Genomic DNA, 19,080 nt, shown 5'->3' on the forward strand with positions numbered 1-19,080 from the left:
GCTGGCCTCGAACTCAGAAATCTGCCTGCCTCTGCCTCCCGAGTGCTGGGATTAAAGGCGTGCGCCACCACACCCGGCTCCACAGTCTTTATTCTTGTCTCAGTTTCTACACACACACACACACACACACAAACATATACATATATACACATACACACACACATACATACATGTATACATGTACATACATACACACATACACACACACACACACATTGAAAATATTTTTGTGATAACATCTCCTGAATTTTAATGATCTTGAACTCGGAATCTTCCTATTTCTATTTCTGAAGTGCTAGGATAGCTCTATCACATCCAGTGTGTCCATTGCTTGGGCTAAACTCAGGGTTTGTGCATACAAAGCAAGCACTCTACCAAGGGAGTTACATCCCAGGCCTCTAGCTAAAAATAAATTTGCTTTGTAATTTTGAAGCCTTGTTGGCTCTATTTGTTTTCGACAAATTCCAAGACACTCTGGTTCTGGGACTATTTTACACATATTCTTTGTTGCTTATAGCCTAAGGATTTTAAGGACTCTCTCATTTCTTCTCTATTTAAATCCCATATTGGTACAGCTTGTTGTGAGTTTTCTTTTTGAGTAACTATACTGGCTTCTCAGAGTCAAGGCCTCTTGTATGGAAGGTTTTCTTTATTCTTCCATCTCCACTTACTATTTTTTCTCTTTGACTGAAGTTCATATTTTTGACCTCTTGGCTTGATTTTTTTTTTATTTCATTATATCTTCATTCTCTTTTAAAAAGGATTTATTCGTTTTCCTGTTGTTGTGGTGTGTATATATGTGTTATGTGTATGTATGTGTGTGTGCACACGTGTGTGTGAGCATGTGTACATGTAGGACAGCAGGGAGAGAGTTTCCAGCCTCTATAGGGAGTGGATGAAGTCCTGCATGGCCATGTACTCTTCACATCCGCCTGGGCATCTCAGTTTCAGACTCATGAGAATGGCAAAGCCTTCCCCAGGTCAGGCTCAGGAAAATCACGAAGCCTTCCTCTGGACCATTTGTGGATGTTGATAGTGTGTACAGAAAATGATGACTGCTCCCTCTTCTGGGGTGTTATAGCCTGAGACTGTCGCCCTACAAAGTCCTGTAGAGAAACTTGCCTCCTTGTTAGTCTACACACTAACTCTATCTCCTCCTTTAGCTGTAGGCAATAAACCTGCTCCCTAGACTCCCTAGACTGTGCACACTCTTCCTCTGTTGAAGGACAGTGGCCTGCTTGTGTGTGTGTGTGTGTGTGGCGGGGTGAGGGGCTGGGTCTAGAGGAGTTTCAATGTCTCTGCTTTTCAGCAATCCTGTTTTCAGCTCTGCCATGCACCTCTGTCCTGTGGTGTTCCCTGGGCTTCTGGGAGAAGTCAAAGAAAAAAAAACATGTGGACCTTTCTGGATGCTAGTGCATCTCCATCAGAGTGGTTTCTTCCTTTCTATTCTCCTTCCTGAATTTTCTCCTATGCCTCATCTTCTGATATCTTTACTTCCTGTTTGTTCCTGCTTCCTGAACATGAGATCTACCTATGCATTCTCTGGTAAAAGTGGGCCAAATCAAGTGCCAGCAATCACTTTAAAGAAGAAAGGTGAGGCGCTTTCCCCGCGGTGACTCTAAATGTACTATCTGTACTAAATGTACTATCTGTACTAAATGTACTATCTGTACTAAATGTACTATCTATCTGTACATTAAGTTTTTCCACAGACAAACTTTTCAAACTCCTTTCTTGGGCATAGAATCACTGTGCTAGCATTTTGGGATCTGTGCTGGGAGATTTGCTGTCAGTGTGTGGGGGTATAGGTGTGTGGGTGCAGGGAGGCTTGTCAGGACATGTGTGGGTGCAGGTGTGTGCCCTCACCAGTGCTGTGCACACTCTTCCTCTGTTGTGGGACAGTGGCCTGCTTGTGTGTGTGTGTGTGTGGCGGGGTGAGGGGCTGGCTCTAGAGGACTTTCAATGTCTCTGCTTTTCAGCAATCCTGTTTTCAGCTCTGCCATGCACCTCTGTCCTGTGGTGTTCCCTGGGCTTCTGGTCATAATGGGCTCTGTGGGATGGATGGATAATATTGATAACCTTCTTCCCTGTAGATTAAGAATTCAGCATCTCCAATCTGCTATGACTTACCCCAGTCACACAGCTACTCTTTTTTCAGTTTTATGGCTATCTCCTAGTTGCTGGCTTCTCTTGATCTGTTCAGTCTTGGAGGTTTATTGATTTTTAAATTGTTATTCTGGGGGACTTTGGGAGAAGTACATAGAAATAATCAAATCAGTACCTTGGATTTTATTCTAAGTGTATTCTTTGAGTTTCATCAATCTGACTTTTGGGGGAGTAATTCAAGTATACTTTTTAGGGTCCAGCAACATCTTAAACTGGGGACACATATGCCATCAAGAGCAAATAGAAAGCCTTGAATAAAGTTAAGCAAACCATTCGGATTGAGTGTTGTCCGAGCTCTGCTGTGGAGACTCACCGACTTTGTAGTGGATGCAGCCTTCCAAGTCTCCGACGGTGATCCAGCCCTGCTTCTTTTCCACTTCCGGGTCATTGTGCAGGATTCTGTTTCTTAACCATGAGAGATAGTACACACGGAGCTTGTTCTTCTTTCCTGTGGAAATAGGAGAGTTTTAAGTTCACTTTCTCTGATAGCCTTCTCTCTTTCTTGCCTCACCTCCTCTGGGCTCCTGCTGGCATCTCTGTGTCTGTGAGGGCAGATTAGCCAGGGTTCCTAGCTCTTCCCCACTGTTACTTCTGTCAAGACTGGTAAATACAGACATTAGCATTTTCACCAAAATCCAGAAACTGTACTTTTTACCTTTAAGTGATTTCTTATTTGCACAGGCCAGTCTCCTGAACTCTATAACAGAGTTCCAGAACATTCTAGAGCCAATCGTGTTGAAGTGTTAGCAAATGGGCATGTTTGCCTACCTATATGTGTCTCCTCCTCTTACTTTCGCTCCCCTCTCTTTGTCTCCTCTGTTACATCAAAGACAATTGCTAACGGTTTAGTATATTTAACTGGTAAGACAAAGGAACTTCTATTCAAAGCCAGTGAAGCTATTTGAGTTTAGGGGATGGTATTAGACAAAGTTAAGGTGGTAAGGTCATCAAAAAGAATATTAAACAAAAACATCAAATAAGAAAATAAAAGATGAGGACTCAGAATTCAAAAAAGGTTAAAAGTTCCCTTTGGTAAAGAGATTCAAAGCATTCTCAGGACGATAAAACACCAGGTCGATGGCACGGAAGACTTTATGGAAAGCAAAATGAATCCATTCCGTTGGATTATCTGAGTACCACAGGGAAAACGCACACTTCTGTGGCTCTTTCTTAATGAGAAGTTTAGGCTTGTGGATTTTATTTCTCAGATATTTTCCATCGCCTTGAAAGAGGTTTTATGTTCTACAGATGGGATATGTACTAGACGATGGGAATTCATGAGAGCATCCTTCACTGGCTTGACAGGAGAGTGCAATGAGACTTAAACCCTGAGAAGCTCGGCACAGCTGCTGCTCATTCATTGTTAGCAGCAGCCTAGAGCTCAGGTGCTTAGGATCGTCTTAGTGAGGCGGCGCTCTGCTCCATCTTTCCCGTGCCAATAGGAACAAAGCTGTTCCAGAATCTTCCTTCTTATTTTATTATCCTTTTTCTCCCTTTATGCTCCATTCTAAGAGGAAATAGTTATACCCTGAAGGATGAAGATGGTCACTAGCCTGAACTTGAACTCTCTGATAGCGTTTCCACTTTGGATAGTGGACAGACAGATGTGTGGTTTCAGTTTTGATTTGGGACTGTAGTAATCAAGAAAGCAATTAGCCAGAAACAAAGGCCACACAGAACTCAAAGCAAATCATAGTACAATTTACTTGGTTAATCTTAATTTGCAATGATAAAACCCTAAATAGTCAGTAGAGAGTAGAACACAAAGAGGATTAATTCCTAAAAGACAGTATTTTTTTTTCAAACCACAAGCACACCTGGTGAGTTAGACTTTCATCTTCAAAGTTCAACCCAGGAGCCCCATGGGGTCTCTTTGCATAATAAAGATGAAGTCAAGAGCGCATAAAGTACAAAGAAGGATGGGAATGTGTCAGAGCTATGCTGAATGTCTGCACTTTATTCGGACCCAGGTCTAAGGACAGTTTAGGTTTTCATATTTTCCGGGTGGCTCTAACACATACGGGGTACTGTTGATTTCATAGCTGATGAAGTCAAAAGGGAAGAGGGTAATTTGGTCAAACAGCATCGGGAAGAAAAAACACCTTATCAATAAGCATAGGCACCAGTTATATTTTTCACTTGTTAGCAATGAGGCTTACTTGTTGTCTAACAAAGCCTTTTCCCTCATTTTAAAAAGTTATCAATATTGTAAAAATATACCAATAATGATGTCGCTACTCTATATTCTTTGTAGAATTGGCTACCCACTACTGGAACTGTCCATCTTAAAACATTAGTGGATTATAAGCAGATGTTTTGAGAAAAAAAGACTAAAGAAATATTTTCTTGCTAATTCCCCTCCAGAAGCCTAGATTTTTATATTCTCCATATGAGAGTGTGGAGTAACTGCAGCCCAGACAGCTAAGAAGATTCTTGCTGAGTTTTAAGGGAGGTAAAGGCCAAAATACACAGCTTTTATGGTACGGGTCTGCCTCATGCAGGTTTAAAGCACAGGGAAATCTTCCTGGGCGTCCAGACCCCCAGCATTACAGTATGAGTTGGTGATCTCCTCCCAGCTACAATGCTGTACATCTCGTGCAGTTGGCTAGGCAGGGTTTCTTCAGAGACCAGGGTGTCACCTTCCTACCTGGGCACACCTGGGGTCAGGTCAGCTTAGTGACATACCTGATATCGTGACAAGAACATTTAGTCCTTCTAGCACATCCATCTGCTGAAACCGCCTCCGGTTGATTAGGTTGTAGACTTTGCCTTGGCCACTTCTGTCCAAAAGCATCAGGCCATTTTCAGTCCCCACCAGAAGGTTCACACCTGCAAATTTAAGAAGCACTCAAGGATTGGCCTTTTATGGGTCCCTATGTGACCCAGAGGACAGTTTCATGCTCATATCAACAAATGGGCAGATAGCTGCTTGGGTAGACAGTGTAGAAGTGGAAGGGACAGCTCACACTTTGTATTGCTGTTCCTCTGGTAACAGGAGTACAGTTTCAGTTTGTAAAGTGGAGACAGCTATACATCTCACCTATCCACTTACTACTTAGTTCAGAGAGTACTTGCCAAGAGGAGCCTTAGGGCAGAGATGTGCAAGTCAGCAAAAGTGGAAATGTGTCATTTCTTCCTTGTGGAGGGGTCCCCTCTTCTTTGTGCTCCCTATATACTCAATTTCTTTCTTCCTAGAGCACTCACCACCCCAGTACCCACCTATTCCTCCACTGATTTCTGAGGTGGCTAACCCATCTACCTTCAAAACATGAAAGATTCCACTTCCACATTCTATCAGAATGGAAGCCCTTGCTCCTCTCTCTCACACACTGATGGTTCTGTCGGTTTTGGTCAGGGAAATGATAAGCCAGTTCACAAGGAGCTGAGTCATAGGACTATTGATTTTAAAGAGTTCTCAGTTTCCCAAGTCTACCCTAGCACTCTTGCAAGCAGTATTTCTTATCCCAAAGCTGGCAGATCTGTCATTTCGTCTAGATAATTATTACCTTAAAATTCCATAGCTAAAAAGATTAGTTATCCACTTATTAAAATATACCTACGTGGAGGATTCACTGTGCAGTAGAGCTTGAACATCCCTTGGTGCTTTTCTGTCTTCCAAAACCATGACTGTCCACTTGTCAAGCCCTATCTCATTTAATGTGGTTATGTTGTTCTCTAAAAAGCCATTGTGTCTCATGTGGGACAGTTCCCAGGTTTCAATATTCTTTCCTGATGACAAGGCAAACACTCTTAGCCTTATAAAACCGTGATGTCCCAATCCAAGCCTGGCAATGGAGATGGGTTCAGGTGGACCCCAACCTGATCTTCCTATGATGCTGTGAGTAGTAGAGGCCAAGACTTTGATAAAACTCTCCCCATGCCCATAGTGAGTTTGAACCCAGCTAGTACTGCAGATCTACTTGATATGAACGTCACACTGAAGTTTTCAACAGAAAAGGAAGCCTCATCCTTTGCTGTTCATTTCAAGTTTTACCCAATTACTGATGACAATGCAGCCTTGGGGGAGTCACTAAAATATGCGGGGCTTGTTTTTCCGCTGTGAAATGAAGGTAATGGCATGAGACCCCTTGCAGGATACTGCATAAGTCACAGAGACAGAAAGTGGTGTATTGTGGGTAGTGCTTCACAAAGAGAGGCTGTGCATCAAATGCTGGCTAGCTCTGTGTGGATACTGATTTGCCCATACTCTACATGCCATCTTGAATACCAGGTCTTCCTACATAAAATCGACATTTGCTCAATCCTTAGGCAGCCCCACGTCAGTTTTCTAATAGCTATCTCCTAGTGCCTTCTGATGATAGGAGCCAAAGGCGTCTCATACTTGAAGGTAAACTGACTAACGAGTGGAAAACAAAGCAAACAAATAAACATACATACAAAGGCTACCAACATACCCCATAGAGCTGCACAAAGTATTTCTGAATTGAAGCGTTTCTTGTATTTTCTGATTTCCGGTGTGTCACTATGAGGGCGAATGTTTGTTGGGTTCACATTTACCACTGAAATCTTCCTCGCTTCATTGAGTTTGGCCTGTTCTTGCCTAAGAAGTTCGCTAGTAAACAGGGCTTTGAGAGAAAGAATTAGAGAAGTCAGTAGCTGGCGGCCAGTGGAAGGATGGAGGAAGGGCTTGGCTTGGGGTGTGTCCATACCAAAGGCACAGGAACTATGAACTAGTACCTATCTTATACTCTTCAGTAGGACAAAGCACATTTGCAGAAGCAGTATTTTGTTCATTACCAAAACAGGCTTATAGACACTCCTTTGAATGGTATAGAAAATGGATACTAATCTCACAGATACAATATGCCATTCCTGTCATTACAAGCAAGAAATGGTTCCCTTTTGAGATTCCATATAAGCTGACTTCAAGGATTAGTAAGTTGCAGAAGGCAAAGAAGCAAGGCCATCCTTTTAGTGAGCCAGACCTGTAACGGAAGCACACGCTTGGGGCCCAACACAGCTCAACACACATTCATGGTGCATTCAGTGCCACACTATATGAGCATAGCAGTGTACCCAGAAACTGTTTGTGAGAAATATGCGGTAAGTCTCGAGATGGCTGCGGGGTGGCTTTTCCTAGTGTCCTGGGATACCTCTGGGTTTCTTCCAGAAACATGATAGGAAAAAAAAATCAGGGGTTGGGGAGGGGAGAAAGAAAGTAATTTGCTTTAGTAGTTTCACAGAATAATAAATTTAAAACTATCTTTATCTTAAGACCAGGGGAGGGGGAGTTGTAAGCCATAAATGGTGTAACCTCTTGACTTGATGGGTTTTGTCCCTGGTTTGTACTGGAAAGGATGCCTGTCCGTAAATCACCAGGGCCGGGCTTGCTCACCAGCAGCTGAAGATTCGTCATCCTCTTCATCTTCATCAGTGGGCGATGTCTGGTACACTCGAGGGTCCACGAAGGGGGTGAAAGAGGCTTTGGTGCTGCTCCCTATACCATACTGCTCGAAAAGCAAGAAGGAGAAGTCAGCACTGCAGGGACAGGTGGCACTGACCTTATTTTGCCCAGTCGTGACAGTGACTACAGACTCTTTTGCTGTCCCTTTCCCACTCTTTAAGAAGCCGAGAGTCCCTAAGGCCTCTGTCCAGTCTCTTCCCAGTTCTGGGACTCTGTAGACACTGTGTGTGTGCATAGGGCTTCATTAGTGATCAGACTATGGGTGCTTCAGGAAGAAAATTACATTTCAGATGGCAAGTGGCACCTTGATATCTGTACTAATGTGATGGGCCATTATGCCTACAGAACTGATTTCTACTTTTAGGTCAGGTCATCATGCATTGACCAAATGATGTTAAGAAAAGCAAAATCTAAGGCATGTTGGCACAGCAATGCTCCATCCCAGAACAGTCAGGTCAAGAGATGTCCTCATGGAAGATATAGCCTTTGGGCCCTTCCATTCTGGCCTGATGATACATGTGGATTTAAATCAGCTCTAACAGTGTTAACTTCTTTAATCAGAGATTGTTCATCTAGGATGTTTCCTTCCCTTGGTGGTTTAAGGGAATGCTTATGTCACGTGTTACATGGGGACTTGGTACAGTCACTGAGTTTATATGCAATATATCTGGAGGACTTACTTTAAGTAAGTCCCAAGGGCTTAGACCACTCCATAAAGGCATGAAGTCAGAACTAGATTAGGGAAAATATATTCAATATTAGAATTTGGTGTCATAATATAATTGAATTTTGTCAAAAGAGGTGCTATAACTCTTTGCCCATTTTTGTATGTTGGAGTACCCATCTTGTGTGTGTGTGTGTGTGTGTGTGTGTGTGTATGCATGCTTGCATGTGCATGCACATGTGCATATACATGTGTGTGTGTGTGTGTGTGTGAGATGTGTACACATGTGCACATGGGGGTCCGAGGTTCCTGTCAGGTGTCCTCCTTGATCACTCATCTACCTTAATTTTTGAAATTGACTCTTTGACTGAACCCAGAGCTCATCCCTTTGGCTTGACTAGCTGGCTGGCCAATGAGACTGTTTCTGCTCTCTCTCACTTCTGGTGCTGGGATGCAGCCCTCTGCCACCACATCTGCTTTTTTACATACATGCTAGGGATCAGAACTTAGCTCTTCATGGTTGAGAGGCAGGTGCTTTACCAGCAGAGCCATCTGCCAAGCTCCCTGCTCATCCTTTTTATGTCACAAACACTCCAGTTTTCAACACTATGAGAACTCTTTGTGGGCATTCCTGTTTTAGGCATAATTTTTTGTTTTGGTATTATATTTTTATTTAAAAACAAATCTACATTCCTAAGCTCTAATCATATAAGGACAAACTTGCAAATATCCAAGTTGGTTTCCTAATTCACCAAGATTCAATTCAATTCCCTTCAGTATTCTTCCCTCTACCCTTTGATATCAAATTCCTTTCCTCTTCCCCAGATAGGAGTCCCTCCCCAAACCATCTTTTGCATGTTTTCTCATTCATCCTTAAAAGTCCAGGAAGGAGATGATAAAACATCTCCTCTTACAGCTGGGATAGCAGCAGCATTTGGACCAAAGTTCTGTTCTGTAGGGTCCCTCCTTGGTATTGATAGAGGACTTTGGGTGAGAACATCTGCCCATGCTGCATGATGCTCCAACTGGATGCTGAGATTTTCAAGATGTTCACAGGTTCCTTCTTGCCCTTTGGGCATCTTAAGAGCATGAACCTCACAGGATTCAGTGTGTGGGTAATGTCAAACACAACCATATACATGTTCTATAAAAATATTGAAGGCCTGTGTGCCAGTCTCAGGACTACCATGAATCATGACATAGCCTTGGATTCACCCAATAATTCTAAGAACTGCCTGTGCTCCCTCAAACTCTCCTAGGTCTGCTTCCATGTTGAAAAGACATCTTACTTCACCATCCTGGTGCAACTTGGAGAAAGAGCCGATCTATTATCTATTAAACATCAGGAGCTTATCTTTCAGAAACAAAACATTTCAACTTCACTTTCTTCAAGTCACACTTAGGTTGAATGAATCAATGCAACTGTTGTCCTGGACGTCTACCTGATCTGTCTTTTCATCCTTGAGTTTGTGACACAGACAAGGTCTATGTTTTTGCTCAAGCTCTGTGGTAAACTGGCTGTTTGTCCTGGACAAGTCATCTAACCTCTCTGATTTTAACTATTCTCAAGTCCCATGCATAACAGAGGAATTGGGCCAGATGACAAATGAGAACTTGTTGTGTATATGGTTTCTCTAATTATTAGCATAAGTAGCCATATAGCAGAAACCAACTGAACACGGTTCAGAGTCTGGCAAAGCCTGATTGTTGAAGTCATTAATGTGTTGAGTCCCAAGGAGGAGAACAGAACTCTCATGACTACTGCCTGGCACTTACTTCAGCCCCAGAGTCCATGTCCTGGGAATGAGTGGAGACACGGCCCAGCCCCTCAGTGGGAGTTCCAGCTGGCGAATGGCTCTGCTGTACAAGGTCTGGGAGATTGATGTGACCGGCGAATCCATTACTGTCACTGTGGCCAGATCGCTTCTTCTCTTCAGCCGTCTGAGGGATACAACACATAGGGTCCATTAGAGAGAGGGCACGAACTGAAGAGTGCTATCACTCTATACGTGCTAGACCTAACAGGCTGCAAACTAATCTTCCAGGGAGTCTAAGGTGGTACCCAGATCAATACCTCACCACAAATACCAAGGACTCCCAGCTGATGTACTAGGGAGTATAGGATGGTACTTCGCCTAAGTAAATAAAGACATTTAGCTTTGTTAGTATTTAGTAAGTGGACTGACTTTCAGGTCTTATGCTAATACATGAGGGATGCCACAGATAGAGGCAGAGTTAGGACCAGAGCTGGCAAGTTTCTTTTCTGCAGTGCGTGCGTGCGTGCGCGTGTGACCGAGCATGTTACAAGATAATTGGATTTATAGACCATATTGTCAGATTATATTGAAACAACTGCCCAAATCCATATGAAAAGCACTGGAATGAATATATCAACATACACACCCCCAAAGAAAAATCTGTGTATTTCAAGAAAACACAGAGCTGTTATTTATCCAACTCATAGGGTTCTTTGTCAGTGATAAGGTCAAACAATAATTAGGCACACCTGACAGGAGTCCCAAGTCATAGAAATGCTCTAGCAGATTATTGGAAAATACAGACAGAGCTATACATGTGCTCTATGAATAAGCTCTAAGATTGTTATTGATAGGAACACAGGAATTAAATGCTTTAAACACAGCCACCTCCATAAATCCAAGGGAACAAAAAGAATTAAAAGAAAACCCCCAAACCCAGTGCATTTAATTGGCTAGTTTTGTAATCCCTTTTGTTCCTGTCTAAGGGTAACTTAGTACCTGCACATCAACCGTTTTCCATGTCTCATCCTCTGCTCACTGTTTCCCCCCTGGCAACAACCGTTCCATTCTGAGCTTGGGTAAGATCACTGCTTTAGTTCCCAGATATGAGAGCAATCCCGTGGTGTGATGATCCTCAATACCATCTATCATGCCTTAAAGAACAGGGTCTCACTCTTTTAATGGCTAAATAGTTTTGCCTTTTATGTTCAGACCACAGTTTCTCCATTCATTGATAGGGTGATGGGTGAAAAGGTGGTTCTCGCTCTTTGGCAGGTATGAGCAGTGCTAATGTAGGCAAGCAGGTGGCACGTTGACATATCGAATTCAATCGCTTCAGAGAGTCTCCCAGTAGTGGGACTGCCAGATCACATGGTAGTTCTACTTTTAACTATTAAATGATATCACATCAAGAATATAAAGTCCCTTTCTCCACACCATTGCCATCACCATCTACGTTTGGTCTTTTTGATTATAGTCATTCTGATATAGCTGTTGATTTTTATTTTAGTTTTGGTTTACATCCCCTTGACAACTAATGCTTTTGAATAGTTTTCCATGTGTCCAGTAGCCACTTGCATATGTTCTTTCAAGACATCCCTGTTGCTCATGTATACATTATTCTTTTTCTATTGAGGTTTCTGAGTTCTTTATATATTCTAGACATCAGCACACTGGTGACTATTTTCCCTGTTGTGTGGTTTGTCTCCAATTGCTCACCAAGCCCTTTGTTATGCACACCTCTGCCCGGTCCACTGTGTATGTACCTGGTTCACTGGGGATTCTTTAGGGCAGACCCAAGTAATGATTTCCCTCCTGCTTCCTTCTGCGCTCCCCTTGCCTCCTTTCCCTCTCCATTTCTTTAGCTCAGCATTCCTGAATGCCGACTACATATGGAATAATTTGCTTAACACAGAACAGCCAGGAACATGACAGATATGTTCCCCTACACTCTAGGGTTGGTATTGGCAAAAGTGTATGCTGTTTCTTTGGTCCAGAGTGATGCTTAGCATTCAGCTTCAACCCAACTAGATTTGAAATCACCTAGAAGACTCATCTTTGGGTGTGTCTGTGAGAGGGCATTTTCAGATAGTTTTAACTGAGGAAAGAAAATCCACCCTAAATGTGTCCTGGATGGGCAATTTGAGAACTGGGGGGAAAGAATGGGGAAGTCTGATGAGTAACCTCACCAAATACACACACACACACACACACACACACACTTACCAATGGACACCATATAACCAGCTACCTTACCCACCTTCCACCAGGCCTTCCCTACCTCAGAAGATACACTACATTCCCTCATATCCAGGGCCAAACCAAACCCTTCCTTTTCTAAGTAGTTTTGCTCAGATACACAGCCAGAGTGAAAAGAAAATAAAGGGCCATACTCAGCTTCCCCCAGGCTCTGTCTTGAGTGTACAGTTTCTGGCCCGCACTTGCCTCCATCTGGAAATCCGAGTAGTCACTTCTTTGAACAGAACATAGCCCCAAGATCCCAAGGGTGTGTGTGATTCATACATTAGGAAGCTTGATAAATGTCCACTAAGCTTAGTGTCATCTGTTTCCTGGACTACAAACTGTCCCAGTGAGGGCCCACTCCTCAATTCATTTTGTCGCAGTGTTGATCAGGAGCTAGCACCGGTACATATTCTCCGAGTTGAGCATTTCATCTTCTCTGTAACACTTAGGCAGCTCGGCTCTCTCCCATCCATCTTAGTGGCCCTGCTTTTTATAATGTGCCAAACAGCGCTTCCCTCCCCCCAGATTCCATTCTGTACTGAGAAGCTTTTTGACATTTCCCTCCAATTTCCCCAGAGCATACATCACACCTTGTCACTTTACAGTTTTTAAGTTTCTCCTGTGTCAATGGCATTTTCTTCCAGGCCTTGAAACTGACGAAGATACAGTGGTTATTAAGGAAAGATGTGAAGGGCTAGCTAGGGATGTGTCTGAGAGATGGAAAGCCCGAAGCAACGACCCTTGAATCTGAGTCATCACCCCTTGGTTCCATCAGCCAGCATCTTCTCATGAAATACCTTCTGTGCTCTAGGCTCTCTCCTGGGAACACAAAGGAAATTGAACGACAGCCCTGCATTCCTGATTCTCATTAAGAGAATCCCAAGTTCTCTGATTTTGATAACCTCACCATTCTCAGGAGGATGAGCACAAATATGCTCTGTATTTTGACACATGCTAGGTACTGTACAGAACACCAGCTACCATGTGCCACTGAGTCCTCATAGGAACACTGTAGGCCAGCTTTCATCAGCACCACCTTACAGAAGGAAAATGTGCAGTGCAAGGCAGCCAAATGACTCTTCTAAAGTGAGGCTCAAAGTCCAGGCTCTCTGGAGGAGCTCAGCAGCTCTGGGGTGCACAGCTGCAATGAGAGCTATGGTCATAGCTTATTGGACCAGAAGAGGGAACCTGTAACAAGTGGGATGGAATTCCCAAGAGAATTGGCCATGTAGACTGGGAGATGGGGATTAAGTTTTGCCAGCAGCCCAAGTAGATTATGGTGATGATCTCGTAATGAAACAAGAAGAGATAAGAATGCAGGTATGCAGAAGGAGAGGGAAGGGGACTGTGGAGAGACAGGGAGGGCAGGAGGCAAGCAAATCTGAGGGCAGAGAGCATGCAGGAGCCACCGAAGCTCTCGTCTCTCTTTAGTTTCTGCTTCCACCCCTACACAGGTACCCCACTAACTGTGCCTTGAGTTCCTCCATGGAATATGAATATAAATAGTTTGTGAATTTCAACTCTTTTTTGTGTGTGTTATCTACAAGTCCCCACTCCCCCCGAAAACTCTGTAAAAGTGTGTCCTTTCTTTTTTATTTATAATAAAAAGATTCGTGGTACAACCTAGTGTGATTACTCTATTGGGTAGGTGGGTAGAAACTAGAGAGGACATGAGGAGCTTCGGGAAAGCGCTGCTATCATTGACAGCCAGGAAAGGCTTCTAGAAAGGAAAGCTGAGGCAGAGAAGAATAGAAGGGAGTAAGAAAAGCGAAATAGCATTTTCAGGAGATGGGACACTGGAGATGAGCTGGCTGGTAAGAACTGGCTGGTGTGGCACACTCTAGTGGACTGGAAAATGGTCCCATGGAGGTGTAAGATAAGACAGGAGGACACAGAAGGACAGCAGCTAGGGAGAGGACCAAGGCACTAGGTGTGGGACAGTCATAGGCAGCATGGCCAGTAGAGTCTTTCAGAGCTCTCCTTTCTATTCTCTGAAAAATAAGCTGAGTGAGTGTCTGATGTCCATCCTGTAGAAGTGAACCCACAGGATCCTATAAGCTAAATCTTATCACAACAAGATACAATTGAAGTTTGTAAATTTTATTTTTTTTTACTGTAGCCTGAATTAATTTTTAACTATATGTGTTTTTGATAGGTTTCTTTTTAAATCTCAGGGCTCATCTGATGGTTGATCTTAAGTATCAAATTAACTGAGTCACCAGGTACGCAGATTAAATATTATTTCTAGGCATGTCTGTCACACTGTTTCTGAGCACAAGAAGGCGAACTTTTGAATTAGTGGAATTGGTAGGGGGGATTATCATTCCCGGGGTAGCAGGAACCAAGAGGTCCAGAATAGAACAAAAGGCAGAAGAAGAAATGTTTAAAATAAATGTTGTGTGTGATACACGTAGTTGTATTTGTGGATATGGGCCCACAGCTGAGGAACACAACCTAGAGAGCTCAAAGAACAGGCTTGGGTATTGGTACTCACCCTCTGGCTTATTTAGACAATTTCTTGTTGGTTAGTGGTGTGTAATTCAAGCTAGCTGAAGCACAAGCCTTGGGGATTCTCCTGTCTCTGCTTGTCCTTTCACCATAGAGCCATGTTGGTTACATCTGCACACAAGCAATTCCGGCTTTACATGGCTTCTGGGGTTTCACACTCAGATCCTCATCCTTGTGTGGCAGATGTTTCTTATCCACTGAGCCATCCCTGCAGCCCATGGCTTGCCTAGTCTCAGTCTTGCTCACTACTTGAGCTGAGACATCTCATCTTTACCCACTTCTGCACTGGGACTCATACTACCACAGGTGCAGGGATCATTGGAATTTTTGTCTTCCATAATCACACAAAGTACTTCTTTATAAACTGTCCCTATTTCTCCACCACCACTCTCCTCTCTTCCCCCTCTTCCCCCTCTTCCCTCTCTTCCCTCTCTTCCCTCTCTTCCCTCTCTTCCCTCTCTTCCCTCTCTTCCCTCTCTTCCCTCTCTTCCCTCTCTTCCCTCTCTTCCCTCTCTTCCCTCTCTTCCCTCCCCTCCCCTCCCCTCCCCTCCCCTCCCCTCCCCTCCCCTCCCCTCCCCTCCCCTCCCCTCCATTTAGAAACTACCATTTCTTTCTTCCTTACTACTGTTAGAGGCCCTCTGTCCTTTTGGAGAGCAAAGTCTGTAAATGGAGTTTCCTAGCCCTGTCCTGTTTGAAGAGAGGATGACTATTCTGTCTGTCTATGCTTTAGAAGGAGGAGTAGGCTATGGTAAGAAGCTAGAGAAAACTGGAGTTTATGGTGATAATAAAATAAAATAGTGAACTTTAAAAATATATATACTACTTTTTTAAAGTATTTATTTATTTATTTATTTATTTATTTATTTATTTATTTAATGTACATAAGTACACTTGTAGCTGTCTTCAAACACCAGAAGAGGGCATCTGATCCCCTTTCAAATGGTAGTGAGCCACCATGTGGTTGCTGGGAATTGAACTCAGAACATCTGGAAGAGCAGTCAGTGCTCTTAACCACTGAGCCATCTCACCAGCCCATATATTTTTCTTATGAGACAGATTTACAAAATTTCCAATGAAAACATGTTAAAAATCTCCCTTATTTCTTGAGCATTTGTTTCTTGGTCCTTCTTCTTCTTCTTCTTCTTCTTCTTCTTCTTCTTCTTCTTCTTCTTCTTCTTCTTCTTCTCTTCCTCCTCCTCTTCCTCCTCCCTCTTCTTCTTGATTTATTTATTTATTTTATGTATGTTAGTACACTGTGCTGGCTTCAAACACACCAGAAGAGGGCATCAGATCCCATTAAAGATGGTTGTGAGCCATAATGTGGTTGCTGGGAGTTGAATTCAGAATCTCTGGAAGAGCAGTCAGTGCTCTTAACTGCTGAGCCATCTCTCCAGCTCAAATAGTGAACTTTTATCAACACTTATATTTACTTACTAGCCCATTCCATGTTCTCAACCATTTTATACAATATGCTATTATTTATGAAGGTGTGTGTATGTGTGTGTGTGCACGCGTCTAAAAATGATGCAAGGTGCTGCCCTTTATTTATCTCCCCTTTATTAGTTAAGGCAGTGTCTCCTCAGACCCAGACCCTGACAATTCTGGCCAGTCTAAGTAAGGAGATTGCTCCAGGGAGTCCCTGCCTCTGCCTCCTGAGTGCTGAGATTTCAAGCGGCTGCCCCACCTGCTTGGCTTTTTTGTGGGTTCTGGGGATCCAAGTTCTTGTCTTCATACTCAAGTGGCAAGCAGTTTATACATGGATCCAGTTCTGTAACCCATTTATGAAGTTTTACAGAGGACCAAAACAGATGCAGGGGAACGAATGTCAACATTTCTCAATGTTACTTGTCATTACTTTCAAAATCACATAAAATGAAGACAGAAGATGGCTTCCAATTTCTTGGGGCACTACAGGTTAACAAAGATACAGTGGGGAGCTCAGTGAAAGGTGAAAGGGAACATGTGCTTCCCAAAAAATGAAGCCATGTTCCCAGACTTAATGAACAACACAACAAAAAACCTTCCCAAGGGCTGGAGGGAGACTCAGCATTTAAGAGCACTAGCTGTTTTTCCAGAGGACCGGTTCCATTCCCAGAATCCACATGACAGCTCACAAGTGCCTGCAACTCCAGGCAGATCCAACCTCCTCTTCTTGTCTCTGTAGACATTAGACATGCACCTGGTACACAGACATACATGTAGGCAAAACACCCATACACATGAAAGTAACTATTTTTTTAAACCTCAAAATTTAAAGATAAAAATAAATGTCAAAGATACGCCTCCTAGTTGACTTCTGTGTTTCTTTGTTCTCTAGCACAGTTTCTTGGAATTGCTGAGCATTTTATATGAAATCCATAAGGAATAAACCATTCATGGGGGAAGAGACTGGAAAAACTATTCTGCTATTAATAAAGGCCATTCACTTCTGTTTTCCTGGTGTTGAGAACATCTGTGCTTTCTAGTTTTATGTCCTCAGGCTCAGATTTTATAATCACATTTGCATAGCTCCTATTGAAGAATGGGGACTAATGCATAATTAAGTCACTTTGCAGAAACTTGGGAAGACCCAGAAAAGAAGACAGCAGATAATTAAAATCACTCATTCACTTAGACTCTCAGGTTCCTATCCTCCTGTTTAGCCAGAACACTTATAATATATGCATAAGCATCCTATGTAAAAGTTTGAATAGGAAAACCATTTAAGGAAGGTAATGTCCTTTTGACAGCTGCTGCACCAACTTACCTCTCTGATCATCAAGGTTCCTTCTCTTGAAATGCTGCCGCCAAAGGTGTCCGCATGCGAAGTTTCCAGCCCATGTGTCCCGACCATCCCCATGTTGTACTGCTCATTGTTCCCTGGAGCGCCGGTGGGTCTGAGGTGGGAAAGAAGAGTCATGCCAATGTGCAAACGTAGGGAAATACCACTTCCTGCCCTCACTTCTTATTGCAGTAAATACACATGACATAAAATTTGCCACTAACATTATTCATGTGATTATTGCAGCGACTTTAAGAATATTCTGTATTTAATGCACTTAGGGGGGGGTTTCCATTTCTGGAGCATCTTAAGCTATTTTCCACCCTGTTCTCAACTCAGACTCTGAGAGCTTCCTGATTTCCAAGGAAAAATGATGGAATCAGCAGAGACATCCACCATGCCCCCCAACCTTCTTGACAAAGGGAACCTTGACCTGCCTTTCTACTTGGTGTTTCCTCTACTTGGCTGTTGTCTGGCTTCTCCTTCCTCTATTTTTATTCCAAGAGATAGATACTTTATCTAAAATACTGTCTCAAGAACTATCTATGCCCAGTCCCACTAGTCTTTATTCTTTATCTTACTGCCATTTATAATTCTTTAATATGTGTGTATGTGTGTGTGTATGTGTGTGTGTGTGTGTTTGTATGATATGATGTGGGAAAAGCTGGAATTGGGTTTTATCCTAAAGAAAGCCATCTACTTCCTTTGAGGCAAGATTTCTTTTTGATCTGGAACTTACCAATTAGGCTAGCCTGGCTGGCCACTGAGCTTCAGGGATCCTCCTGTCTCTGTCATCCCAGAAATGGAATTAAAGGCCCAAGTCACCATGTATGCCATTTTTACATAGGTACTGAGAATTGAAATCAGGTCCTCATTCTTGCAAGCAAGCACTATATTTAACTGACCCATAGCTCTGGCCCTGAGATTTTCAATTTGTTAGCATACTGTCTCTTCATTCCTTTCTTCTCTTTCGCTAGAACACATACTTGTTTATCCTTTTGCTTATCACTACACAACCAGGTCAGTGTCAACTTGATTTACCATATTCTGTGACCAAAGTCTGTGGTATCGTTAGCAAAAGGGTCTTGCCATTAAGTTCTGGTGGGCAACCAAGCAATGACAATGGTTTTGGGTGGTTTGTTTACTTGGTTTTTGTTTTGTTTAGATTTTGAGACAGTTTTCTGATTAACAACTTGAAGGGCATCTCACTCCTGGGCTTTTGATTTGTAAATCTGTGGCTTCTAGAAGAACATTAACATTTATATGCAGTACTCATCACTCTCCTAAAATCTGCTCATTCAGCCTATACCATCGTACATCTAGTCTGCGACTGTTCTTCCTGCTATGTTACATATTTCCCAAAGACCAAAGATAACCTGAGCATGCAATGAAATTCACCCAGGAACTAGGGGATCTATGCAGAAAGACATATGGAGAACTTTCAAGTGTCAGGTGCCAGAGCAGAGAGGTACTATGGGAAGTGTTGACAAGATGCTGTCAACACCGTGAGGCAGAGATGGAATTTCTCATGTGCCCTGTGCCACTCAGAGAGTGC

The 19,080-nt window shown here is 42.9% G+C and overlaps 1 protein-coding gene across 5 annotated transcripts in view; it reads right to left on the bottom strand.

Moving 5' to 3' along the window:
• Positions 1 to 19,080, bottom strand: part of Tnik (TRAF2 and NCK interacting kinase) — a 403,188-nt gene that overhangs the window by 16,793 nt on the left and 367,315 nt on the right. For all 5 annotated transcript variants that reach the window (XM_021158657.2, XM_029475111.2, XM_029475112.2 and 2 more), the window contains 6 exons: positions 17,511 to 17,640; positions 10,032 to 10,196; positions 7,523 to 7,634; positions 6,582 to 6,752; positions 4,852 to 4,995; positions 2,480 to 2,614 (listed from right to left, as the gene is read on the bottom strand). In XM_021158657.2, coding sequence (XP_021014316.1) covers positions 2,480 to 2,614; positions 4,852 to 4,995; positions 6,582 to 6,752; positions 7,523 to 7,634; positions 10,032 to 10,196; positions 17,511 to 17,640 — 857 coding nt within the window. The remainder of the gene's footprint in view (positions 1 to 2,479; positions 2,615 to 4,851; positions 4,996 to 6,581; positions 6,753 to 7,522; positions 7,635 to 10,031; positions 10,197 to 17,510; positions 17,641 to 19,080) is intronic.

The sequence above is a fragment of the Mus caroli genome, unplaced genomic scaffold (assembly GCF_978045245.1).
Source record: "Mus caroli unplaced genomic scaffold, Mus_caroli_1 scaffold_3, whole genome shotgun sequence".
NCBI classification, from domain to species: domain Eukaryota; kingdom Metazoa; phylum Chordata; class Mammalia; order Rodentia; family Muridae; genus Mus; species Mus caroli.